Raw genomic sequence first — 12,599 nt, forward strand, 5'->3', positions numbered from 1 at the left:
GGGCTCCGGCGCTGGCGTAGGTGATGGGGACGTTGGCGCCGCGCGTGGTGCCGGTGCCGTAGCACAGGTCGTCGGACCAGCCACGCGAGGGCAGGGCGGAGCGCGCGCCGGGCAGATCTGACTGTGCGCCCTCCTCGAGCGTCAGGGAGAGACTGGGCGGAGAGATGCCGACGTCTTTAGGGCTGGTTCGACAGAATCCGACTCGACGGGAGACGCTGCATCTGACTGGCGAAGCGGAGTAGCCGGGTGTCGAAAGGTGATTCGGTGAGACGGGTGGACTGGGGTGTTGATTTTGAGAGATGGGGGCGACGGCACATGCATCATACGGCAGGCGGAAGCGGTGGTTGCTGGATGGATGGATGGTGGTGGTGAGTTGGGAGTGGGGAGCGATTCAGGCAGTCGCACGAGTCACGCAAAGATGAGTCGGCAAACCACACGACTCATGCGACGGTGCACCTCCACAACCCCCAACACAAGAGCGCCGCGTTCTTCCCTCCTGCACCGCCATCTGCACCACCCACAGTACCTCCATACCCTCCTCTCCGATGCCATCACCCTACAAGTCGTTTCCCACGAGTGATGGGGGAGTGGAGAGGGTATATGCTTGAAAGATTGATGCGGGATGGTGTGGTGCCTGGACCTACTGCTGAGTGTTTCGGTAGGGCTTTTGAGGAGTTGGCGGAGTAGTGGAAGCTAAGCTGGTGCATGTCATGGCTTGCCAGAGCAGCTGTAAGGTGGGTCGTTCCGCCGATGTGTGCGAGAAGGGGCGACGTGGTATTTCATTGTCTTTCGGGATTCTGGAATCGGATGGGGCATGATAATGCGAGTGCCCATATGGGGTGTTTGCGCGGCAGGTGTGCAAGATAAACCTGGTTTAACGGGATTCTCCCAGAATGTCATTGGATATTCTGATCAAGTAAACTCTACTGCGTGTTATATCAACCATGATTTGCTTTAGTGTCCTATCATAATTTGACGGATTTGCTACGCTTAACGAAGCTGTTAGCGAATTGAGCATTTGGCGAGCATGTATTAAACCGAGGAAGAGTCGAAGCGTGTAAAGTCATCGGTGCGGACCGATGTTGTATCGGTCTTGTAGTTCACGCGGATTGTTAGAGGAAAGGTGGTTTGCAGAAGGCTTGTGGAAAAATTGTCAACATGTCTTAGACAATGCATTTATTGACAATTTCTTTGTCTTTGTTCGTAGACCGACGTACCCGTGCGGCACTGCGACATCGAACAAGGTTTTCCATGTCCCTGCTCTCGAACGTTCGTGAAGTGCGTCTCGGAGAATATCAAACAGAACTAATCAACGCAGATCCAACATGCTGAACTATAAAAAGCCCAGCTGCTGCACTTAATGCAGTACTCGGTAACACCCCTTATATATCAACACAACAGCTCCTTGAATTACAATGACAAAGTCTAGGTTCTCTAACAAAGCACAGCTTTTGTACCTATAATATATTTCCAGCGCACACCTAGCAACCGACTAAGCCATCCACCAAGGCCGATTGCACACAGAGCCGAGCAAAATGCCTGTCAGGTACTTGCACCATCTGCACTTCATTTCCATAAGATTGAGGTATCGCGGGTGCCCCTCTGGACGGGACCTCCCCGAGAACCTTCGAGAGTGTGGCATATGTCTAGAGCGCATGGAGGATGACACCCGGGTGGCGCGCGTCTGCCCGACCGCGCCGGATCTACACCAGTGTCATTGGCTCTGCATGATCAAGTGGCTGACGACCTGGAATGACCGCCACAACTGCTATCACCGCGCCTGCCCATTGTGTCGCGCCGAGCTGTTTACCCCGATCCCAATCGCCCCGGTAAGGGCCATCCCCAGGCCCCCTGGGTTCGTTCTGATGTATCGACAGGCCATTTGGTCTGGCTGGGAAGAGCTGATGGCCTACGCTACCCGGACGTATCCATTGAACTCTATCGGGCCGTTCGGGTGCCTGAACATGGAAGATTCTACGCTCAACCGTGTGAGTGTACTTTGCACGCTTGCTAACCGACCTCGGATGGAGATGTTGCGTAGCGCTGCCTATATGACGCAGGAGGAGGATTGTCTTTTGCGGCTAGCTGACTTCTTGAACAGACTGCGGACTGACATGGGCCTTCCCCCTACTCCGTTCGCGAGATTCATCCACGCACCATGAACACGCCGAGCTCTCGTCACTTTTTAGACATTGCGAAAAAGGGGGAAAAAATTGGTAAAAGCCCAAGGGTAATCAAGAAATTGTATAAGAAGAAAAAAAGAAGGCTACGTAGGAAAAAACAATGGTATAAAAACACTGGTACAGACATGATGTTACAAAGAACGTAAGTGAACAATGAAATTCATGTATAGGAACACTTCAAAAGGTAAAAGGCACTAGCAAATAAAATTCCCAGCCCGATAAAAAGAACGACAAGCAAAGTAATGTACACGCCTTTACGCTTGTCCAATGTCAACTCACCTAGTCTTTTCCCCAAGCCCCCAGGGGTGGACGTTTTTCCACAGCCCGCACCCGTAGCACCAAGTCTGTTGCTCCAATATCACTGCCTTCACGCTCCCTGCTGTCCCGGCCCCCAAAGTCGTTGTATGCAGACAATGCAAGCCGGCCCACGTGCGGCGGCTACGTCCTTGGCAGTCCATATATACCTCTTGTATTTGTTCAAAAACAGTGCATCGTACGCTTCGAACAGTGCATCGTGCACTTCGACTATATATCCTTTGCCATTTCCCCCAAATCCGATCAAATCAACACACACGACCAAAGCGAACAGGATCATGCCCAGTAAGCAGGAGTCGAGTACGCAGGAGATGGAAGACGTCAGGGTGCTTCTGAACGCCGTGCAGCTTCAGATCAAGCTAAACATCACGGAGTCCAAGTTGGCGGTGGAGCGGTGGACCAAGCAGGCAGCCGAGCAGAAGAACGGCGAGCTCTCGAAGAAGAACGATGAGCTTGAGAGCGAGGCCGCAGAGATGAAGCGTGAGGTCGACGCCTGGCTGCGCTGGGAGGCCGTGCTCATGAACGAGAGCAACGAGCTCCAGGCCCAGCTCACCGACGCACGCCGCCATGCCAGGGTTACCGAGCGCGCGCTGATTGACCGCCACGGCCAGCTGGCGACCGCTTGCGCCAACATTTCGGGCTTGCGGGCTGCGGCTGCGGTTCGCGATGGCGAGCTGGCTGCCGCCCGCGCTAAGGTCTTCTTTTTCAAGGTCACGGAAGCCGAGCTGCGGTCTACGATCGCGAAGCGCGACGTCGAGCTGGCTGCGGCCCACGAGGAGGCTGAGAGCGTGTCGCGGAAGCTTGACGCCAAGGAGTCGGAGCTGAACAAGTTGACTGAGGCATACAGCGCTGCCGGCACGCACTCTCTCTGGTTTCTTTGCTGTCTTGGTGTCTGTCTGGCTGGCTGGAGTGCCAGTGTGTCGATGTTGATTTGATTTTGATAACTGCAAAGTCCTTTTTATAACTGCGAATTCCTCTGATACTGCGAAGTCCTCTGGTATGAGGTGCTTTGGTATGAGGAATATGTTTACTGTTCTGCATAGTTAGCATGCGCGGTTGATTTTAGAAAAATGTCAAAAAAGATAGGCATATTGCCTACAGCCATCTGTTAGCTTGTTTTATGAGTGATAGTTGTGTTCAATTCTGCGTGACGTGACATTATAGAGGTATAAGCGACTTTGAAGTAGCGGTTGTTTCGGCAACCGATACCAATGGTGGCGCCTTATATGTAGAAAAAGTATGAGGGTCATGGTTGATGCATGAGGATCTAGTTTATCTACCTTCCGGTATGTAGTTGTCGGCACAGCGGCGTAGTGCACATCGCGCTTTGTATAGAACTCAGCGACGCTGCGCTCCATGCGCACCACCCGACGTTGAAATGCTTAAAGCCGACATTGTGGATGTTTAGAAGCTTCGACTTGTATGGTGGATGAGCTCGGTGAGGATGCGAGAACGGGTCGGGTATAGCACCATGACGGTAGAAGGACTGCTAATGGACGGGTCAAGTGGAGGGAGCACGGGTCAAGTGGAGGGAGCACGGGTCAAGTGGAGGGAGCACGGCGTCTGCTGAGGGATCGAAGGGTGGACTTGACGTTGCCGGAAAGAAGAACGGATCGATAGCGGTTTCGACGTAGCGATGGCGGATCCGTAATTTACCGCGCGTGAATAGCGTGGTGATGATTTAACGAGATAGAACAAAGAAAAGGCTCGTTTGTTGTTTCGTGAGGTAGTGTTCGGTAGCCTGGAAGGAGTCAGACAGGTGGCCATTGGCATCGGCAATGGGTGTGGCGGTGTGCGTGGCGGTGCTGGTGTCTTCGGGAGATGATGTGAGCAATGGTGGAAAGACAGGGTGTAACAGTGCTAAGATCTGGCGGAGTAGGGCTGGCACCCATCTTCCTGCGTAGGTAGCAAAGCCCTAGCTATTTTTAGTAGCCGGGGCTTCCATTAGCCACGAATGGAAGGGCCTGCAGATCGTACCTCTTGGAAGTAGAAATAATAACGCCGATTACTACTGCGCCACTACCGCCCCCACGCTGTAGCCTGCAATCCTGCCTGCCAGACTTATAAATGCAACGCGTTGTGCCAACATCGACAACAAACGTTAAATGCCAAAATTCGTTAGAGAGGCATTATTTAGCTAACAGCCAGACTGATTTGACATTTCGTGGCCGTCGGGTAAGGTTAGCATTACTTACGTTTTATGCCCGGACATTGCCTCTTAACCTCAACCACGCACCTTACAACCCTTCCTCGAGCATTCAGTCTTATTTGCGCAATAACCTGCCTTTAAAGTAAGTCTGAACCTGGTCGTTATTCGTCGCATGCCGGGAGACGTCTAGATAGATGACTAGACTTCAGAGTAGCGCCATGGCCGAACCCAACCCTAAACGTTCACCTCCTCCGATGAGGCGGCCTCTATTGTGGCCGGGTCGCAAATACCTATGGTTCCGCACGCTCCTCGGCCTCATCGTGCTTTTCCTCGGCCTCTTCAAGCCTGACGTCCTTTACTATGCTGTTGGCCTCATTTCCGGCACTCTTTACATCCTCCTGGTCGGCGGACTCACCATAACGCTTTACGTACTTCCCATACCATTACTCCTACGAGACCTTCTACGCCTCTGCACCGACATCCTCAGGCTTCTCCAACGCTTCGTCCTCGGCATCGTCAACCGCCACACTCCGCAGCAGGTACGGCCAGAAAACAGCAGTAGACTCGGCTTCTTCGGACTCCTACGAGTCTCGGCATTCGCTCTGGGCTACTACAATCCGGCCCTTCTTCGCTTCCTGTATGAAAGGGCAGGTGCCGTTGGCCTCTACCTCATCGCCTATTCCATCCGCTACGGCCTCCGCGCGCTTCTCGTGCTGCTTGTGCTTCTCGCTCTGGGCGACCTTGTGCTCATTCTTGCCTCGGCCTTCGACATGCACGATGCGCGGCTGGAGTATGTCGAGGCCCTTATCCGTGGGCAGTGAGGTGCGTATCATCGTGCATGTTACGCCCCGGGATAGTGGCTGATTTGACGGCGCAAGATCAGATCGTTTCCCGATTAGTTTTTGGCTATGCCTTGGCGCCGTGCTCCATTGAGTGATGGCATTCTCGAGGCGTGCGAGGATTATCGTAAAGGTTCTGTAGACCCTAAAATTCCTTTTTTCAGGCGGCAAATTGGTGTCAGGGCAGGTCCATATCTTGTTTAGAATCTATATAGAGCTCGAGTCTGCCTTCTGTATGCCATCAACCCTGGGCTTCCTTTTGTCCGTGTTGTATTCACCCTATACTCGATTCCGGACCGGACCTGCTCACCATCCATTTGTTCCCTATGAAAACATGGACAGCCATGACCTTCCGGTCTGTCCCAAGGCAGCTCGCAGTCTTCGGGCCACGTAATGACTATCGGCATGTGCTCATACAGCCGGTATATGGTAAGCCGCTGAAGCTTCGGCTTCTGATGACGTAGCAGTGAGAAGACTTCACTCCATTTCCCGTCTTGTAGGTGTATCTCGTGCAGCTCCAGCTCTTGCAGGTTACCGGCGTTTTGAAGAAGGTGCAGTAAGTCGACGGCGCCGACTTGGAATCCCCGTAATCGGAGCAACCGGATCCTTTCTCCAACAATGGGCGCAACCGTCTTCTGGAACAACGCCCGGGACCCCTCGTCTTGTGTTGGTCGATACGACTCGTGATGCAACAGGTCCAGCTCCTCCAGTTCCTTCGCCATCCCAAGGAACTCGCCCACCCTATCAGCAAAGTCGTTCCCACGACCCTCTCCGTCCAGCTCCTGGGAAAGGTCGTCCAACCCCCCAAACGACACGAACCCGCTGATTTTCTTGACTCGGGCCATACACGCCTCCAGCGCCGGCCGGGGCACGGCATCCATCGCCCTGCCCAGCTCCGCCGCCACAACGCCGCCGCCCCACTCGCCGCCATAGACGCGCAACACCTCCACCCGCGTCTGCGCCCGCGCCATGGCCCTGACCACGACGCCAAAATCCCGCGCCATAGCCTTCCACAGCCTCACCTTCTCATTCTCACCATCCGCACCACCCTCCCCGGCCGCCGCCGCCGCCGCAACCTTCAACACCGTCCACGCCGGCCTCCTCTCTCCCCCCTCGGCCTCAAACACCGCCGCCTCCAACACCACCTCCCTCAACCCCCCCGCGACGTCCCTCAACACCCCCTCCACAACCCCCTCATCCCCCCCTCCCCCCCGCACCCCCGCCATCCCCTCATTCCGCGCCGCACACTCCTCCACCATGCGCTCCGCCGCCTGCGTCAAGTCGAACAATATCCCGCCATCGTGCCGCAGCACGCGCCCCCCGCCGGCCCCCGACCGCAGCCGCTGCGCCAGTGTCCGCGCGTCGTGGTACCGCGTGCGCAGCACGATCGTGCGGACGAGCGGGCCGAAATCCCTGTGCGCGGCGATGGCGGCGAGGCGGTGCAGCGAGGGGCCGCTGGCGAGGTCGGCGGTGAGGGTCGTGAAGAGGGATTGGAAGGCGGGGGCGGTGGATGTGGCGGCGGCGAGGGCGCGTGAGGTGAGGCGGAGGGCGGGGAGGGAGCCGGTGGGGAGATGAGAGGTGATGGCGTGGATGAGTTCGGTGGGGAGGGCGTCGAGCGTTGGCGGCATGGTTGTTTTGGTGGTCGCGTTGCGTTGCGTCGCGGTGAGGGTGCGTGTTTGGCTGGCGCGGGGCGCGGGAGGGGTGGGTGGGGGGTTTCGTCGCGGACTTATAAGGACCTGAGACTGTTTGAACTTTACCGGTGTGGTATTGGTGGCGGTGGCGCAGCAGCTGCGTTAGTGCGTGGGTGCTGCCCGGTGCAGATCGCTCCACGGCGGCCTGGCTCTCGGCTCGCTTTCGGGGGAAGCAGGTAGCAGAGATGTAGATCATTTAAGCGGTTGGTTGGCGGTGGAAATGCGAAACATGGTGGTTTGGATGATAAATAGGGCCATTGCGACGTCTTAGACTGCAATGAGCCACGATATGTCAATGGTCTCTTATGGTAGAACGGCGCAACAGGTTAGAGTCAAGTTTAACAATAATAAGATCTTGGCTTGATGAGATATCTCTCCTATCACTGAATCCCTCCCGGGCCACGACGGCGAGAATGCTAATGGGTCGAATCACTCGGTGTCAACCTGTTCAACTATTGACAGTGGTTCCCACTCACCGTCTGCGCATTGTGTTAAGCAAAGCCATCAATCACTGACACTGTCTCCGCACAAACCCTGTCCGCTCTTTACAAAACCTCCATCCCTCTACAACCTCCAAAATCCACCGACCCAGAGGCTTCACCCAAAAGCGCTTTTAAATCATACCTGGCAAGCAAAACCCACCTCAGTCAAGCCCTCAACCATGAACGGCGCCGGTAGCAACAAGCCACCCCCCTCCACCCACCCACCGGGCCCCTCCACCCAAGACCCTCCGCCCTCCATGACGGACCCGCCGCGCCGGCGCGTCATGTCGCGCATCCCGCCATTCGAAGGCTACCACATGCGCCCCGACGGCACCATGCCCGCCACGGACTTCAACCGGCGCCTCTACCTGCGCCTGGACCCGCAGCGCATCCACGACCCGGGCCGCCTCACGCCGGACGACTGGATCTACCAGGTCAACGCGGGCCGCGATCCCGCCTCTCTCCGTCCGGGTTCCGCCGGCTATCCTCCCCGCCGTCCCCCCGTCGGCGCCTACAGCGACCCGGATCTGCCGCGCCGCAGGGACAAGAGCTACCACTACCACTGCCCGTCTCCTCCCCCTTCGCCTCCGCGTGCGCCTCCGCCGCCGCCGCCGCCGCCGAGGAGCGCGGACGAGCAGAGCAACACCAGCGACAACGGCCAGAAGGACTCGACCTCGACGCCTGGTAGCGGCAACACCAAGTACAACGCCAACGGCAACACCAACACCAACGACAACGGCACCGCCGGTCGCAACAAGCGTCGCCCCCCCATCGCCGTCATCCTCCGCTTCCTCGCCGCGCTGCTTCTCGACGCGGTCTCCTCGTTCGCGATCATCTGCGTGGTCCTCAAGCTCGTGTGCGGCCTGGTCGTGGGCTGGCTCGGCGGGGGCTGGACGGGCGATGACGTGGTGGTTGCGGGGTGGCAGGTCGTCGGCATCGCGTACGACTACGCGCGCAACGGGCGCGGCGGGGGCGTGCTGTTTGGCGCGACGGGCAGGATGGTGGGCGTGGGCGTGCATTGGCGGGATTTGTGGGCGGTGGTTTGGGTTGGGGGGTGGGTGGTGGGGTTGTTGGTGTGATGCTCTAGACTTAGCGGGTCTGCCGTTGCGGAAAGCTGCATGGGGAAGTCGGTGCTTGTGGGCGTTTGCGAAGTACAGGGCTTCTTCTGCAGTTGGACCTGACTCGCCTGGTGGATGGACAACGGATTGGGAGACTTACTGTAGCTAAAATCGAAAAAATGCAGTGAGTTCAAATAGAAAAAAGGATTTCAGCCTTAGTCACTCTGTCCTGTTTAAGCGTGACATTGCACTGTCTCCATATTCACCTCGTCTTCAGTGTCCTTATTGCGCCCCTTGTCGTTGAAGCCTTGTTCGGTCACGTGGGCCTGATTGAGGTCGAACTCCTCGATTAACAAGCTCGCCACCAAGGCGACGCCCGCGAGCGCGCACACGGTGGCCCAAACGATCTAGAAGGAGTTTTCAAACGTCATCTTCAGCTGCACGGTAATGGTGGGTTCCTGGGGGGAGAGTCTTCAGCATCTCGACGAGGACCAGCACCCGCAAGTACGGGACTATACCTCTTGACTCTCTGAAAGGAGAGTGGCTTGTAGTACACCATGGACAAGCGGATCATTCCTTGTAGAGATTTAGAGGGACAAAGAAAGTAATAGTCGATGCAATGAATAGAAAGAACCGAAGTAGTCGATTTCGAGCAGCTTCTCCCTAAGCGAACCCGGGCGTGGATGGAGGCTGAGGAAACACACGGCACCGAAAAACCCAATGGCGATGATAAAAACGTTGATGTAGAAGATCCATATCCAGTTGGTGTTTGTTGCAAAGGCGCCGCCAATGGCTGGCCCTATCATACTCCCCATAGCCCAAGTGGTGCTCATAACGGCACCATATCAGTGATAAGTACGCAATTAAGGAATATTAGGCTTCCTGCGCCAGCACCTTGTACCGAGCGGCCAACGAGCATTAGAGCGAAGCCCTGTGTCAGGCGCAGAGGATGGATCCGGCGGTGAAGAACGTCAAGGCGACAATCAGGATTGGTTTACGGCCAATCGCATGCGAAAAGCGACCCAGTTGAGCATGAAGACGGTCGAGGTGAGAAGAAACGACGTGCCGGCCCAGAAGGACTCAACGGCGGAGCCATAGAGGGTGGTGGCAATTATCTGCAGCTTGTCAGCGTGAGTAGCACATGTCCGAAATGGAGACGAACCGGCAAGGCGAAGGAGAGGGCGGCGGCGGGGTTGTTGATATCCATGGATGCGAAAGCAGCCTTGAAGCGCCAGCTGGAACCTGGAGAGATGGGTTCGTGGGTCGAGGCCGTAGCATTAGGTGAAAAGTTACAATCTTGAGATTGCCAGCAGTCGGACGTTTTTGAGCGTTGCGAAGACCCGCCTTTGCGGCACGTTGGACCCAGCTCATGGTTCTGTTGGGCTCGCCCAGTAGACGAAGAATTGAGCCCAGCCAGCCCGTACTGCCTGAAAGCCGCCGAAGCTGCTTGGCATTCTGTAAACGCTATGCCATACAATCCCACAGCTCACGCTGACTCTCCAGGCTAGACAAGGAGTGCGCTTGTATTCACACTGGCGAACGATAGCCAGATGGCATTATTATTGTGCTGCAAGGGCGGAAAATTTGTCTACCGCAAAGGCTGCGTTCTTAGAATATTTCGTGAACTTTGGCTTATTAATACACGGTATACAACAAGAGTAAGTATTGATTCTTTTAAGCCCCGCTCAACAGTATTAGTGTAGTACCCCATTCCCCTTGAATCGCTTGCGCCAAGAAGGCATTTGCCTCTCCATCAGGCCGCCCAGACCCGATCCGTCTGCCCGATAAATACCCGTATTAAAACCCAACAGAAAATGTGCAACACCGCGTGTAATGCTGGCGCATAGCCACTCTGGCGAGCGGGCCTACGTCATACAGAGATAGCGCCTGCAGCAGCGCCTGAGTCTGTCCTGGATCGGATTCTCTGACCAACGTTGTCTGGAGGATATGATTGATAGTCATTAGGCGGACATCAACAGGCAGTTGGGAGAAGTGGAGAACTATCTTATTATTATGATGTGCGCGTGACTTTATGCATTACCATTTCCTTGCTCGCCGTATGAAAATGAGCATGTACCACTAACCGCGCAACCGGGCGTCCAAAAGTCGAAGAAGAATAGCTTTTACGTTTTGACAAGTGTGGCGCCGAGAGAGCCAGTGCCGTGCTCACCGTTCCCGCCCAGATCAGCCAAAGAGAATAAATCTTTCGACACCCGTTTCCATTCTTCTAGGTACGCTCGGGAAGTAGTCGCGGGCGAGACGCTCGCGGCGCAATCGAAGCTTCCTGACTTTTTTCTCCAGCTCAAGCTCCTCGGCGGAAGCGGTCCTCATCTCGCGCGCCACTTCCCACGGTGAAAAAGCATCGTAAGCGTCACGCGCCTTGCAGTACTGAAAGTGGGCGTCCAAAAGGCGAAGGTGATCCTCGGCCATAGGGAGGTGTGGGCGCGGCCCGGCGGTCTCGTGACGGAGGCGTGTTATGTCGGAAGGATCGAGAGCAACTCGACAGATATGATCATATTCCGCCGTTGCTTTCACCCCGCCAGGCATACCGCGAAGCTGAGCCACGGGCTTCAACAATTGGCGGATGGCCTCCATGATGTCGAACTGGAAGGCTAGACAGGGGAGTAAGAAGAAATTGATCGAAAGGATTGGTAGCTCGTCGCGCTCCCTGAGGATGCTGACCATGTGGATGACTTCGGATGGTAGACAACACGGGAGACATTCCTTCTCGTGTCGAGGAAACTCGTCTGGGAGGTGCCAATCGGGACGTGGAAAAACTTCAACAACAGTGTCAGATGGATATATCTGCATCTCTACGCGAATCTCGCGCGCCTCGAGAATGGGTGTCCGCGGTAGAGTGACCTCGAACAAGTCACATCCCGGATGTGTAAGTCCTTTGCTGATGTTGCCCAGGTGGATGGTGAGCGGAGGCGATGTCTTGCTGCGATAGAGGACGTCTTTCACTTCATCGTTGACTTGACGGCTAACGCATAGAGTTGCTGTGATTCGGCTGAGGGGCCCGCCACGGTGGGACTTTGGACGAGGATGGACGATTACGCAGCCGCGGACGGGCACGAGGTAGCTGTAGATGATGTTTCGAAGCTCTCTCGGAAGACTGAGAAAGCGAGAGTCAGCGGCCATGATGAGCGGATCAGGTCATCCGAGGCGGTTGGCGACTGGCATAGAGGAGAAGATGTTGCTGGAATCGAGGTGAAGGGACACGAAGCGAGAAAGCGGAAAAATTAGACAGTGCGTGCCCGCGCAAGAACAGTGACGTAATTGGTTTGGCTCGCGGCTGCCCGGCTTAGCGCGGTTGGCGCTTGCCAAGGACCCTGGCCCAGAAAGTCGAGCCCGCAACCCAACAACATCACCGACCGCCGTCTCCATCAGGCGCTCCGATATTTCGTCATCCAGTCTTTCCGCAGGCGTCGCATGACGCGCTTCGACCACTGCGCCCCTGTTGGCCCGACGCTGTGCTGGTGCCTTGCGCTTGCTTCTAGTGGCGACTCTAGCACTCTCGCAGTGCCCAGCTGTCCTAGAACCTGCGCCCCATCGGCCCGTCGTAGGTGTTGACACCTTGGCTGCAGTGGTTTGGCCCGCGTCGCGCTGTCGCCTGCGTCCTGCCCGCCCACCCTTCGCGCCGTTGCAGTTCACACATGTCATAGTACACGCTGACCATAGACTACAGCTCAGCCTAAGGCAATGGGTGACCCGCTGCGGCAGACTGTTGGACCGAAAACTCCCGCGATCAGGCAATTAACCCATGCCCGAATTCACTCGTTGAAAACGGGACTCCGCGGCCCGATGATGTGGTCCCACCATCGCCGCGGCACAACAAAGTGTCGCCAGCTAGAGACGCAAAGCAAGCGGTGGAGGCTTCGA

General features: G+C 56.2%; 3 protein-coding genes across 3 annotated transcripts; all 3 read left to right on the forward strand.

Annotated features, from left to right (window-relative positions):
- Positions 1-2,776: 2,776 nt before the first annotated feature.
- SLS55_010447 (uncharacterized protein) lies at positions 2,777-3,433 on the forward strand (the record flags this gene model as incomplete). The annotated part of the gene is made up of 2 exons (XM_066781829.1): positions 2,777-2,783; positions 2,817-3,433. 2 exons carry the CDS (start codon positions 2,777-2,779, stop codon positions 3,431-3,433), a joined length of 624 nt encoding a protein of 207 aa, XP_066628112.1.
- Positions 3,434-4,865: 1,432 nt separating this feature from the next.
- SLS55_010448 (uncharacterized protein) lies at positions 4,866-5,468 on the forward strand (the record flags this gene model as incomplete). The annotated part of the gene is made up of 1 exon (XM_066781830.1): positions 4,866-5,468. One exon carries the CDS (start codon positions 4,866-4,868, stop codon positions 5,466-5,468), a length of 603 nt encoding a protein of 200 aa, XP_066628113.1.
- A 2,370-nt stretch (positions 5,469-7,838) lies between these two features.
- SLS55_010449 (uncharacterized protein) lies at positions 7,839-9,128 on the forward strand (the record flags this gene model as incomplete). Its single annotated transcript, XM_066781831.1, has 2 exons — positions 7,839-8,660; positions 9,075-9,128. The coding sequence occupies 2 exons, from the start codon at positions 7,839-7,841 to the stop codon at positions 9,126-9,128; spliced, it is 876 nt and encodes a 291-aa protein (XP_066628114.1).
- Positions 9,129-12,599: the final 3,471 nt, after the last annotated feature.

The sequence above is a fragment of the Diplodia seriata genome, assembly GCF_021436955.1.
Source record: "Diplodia seriata strain FDS-637 chromosome Unknown scaffold_12, whole genome shotgun sequence".
NCBI classification, from domain to species: domain Eukaryota; kingdom Fungi; phylum Ascomycota; class Dothideomycetes; order Botryosphaeriales; family Botryosphaeriaceae; genus Diplodia; species Diplodia seriata.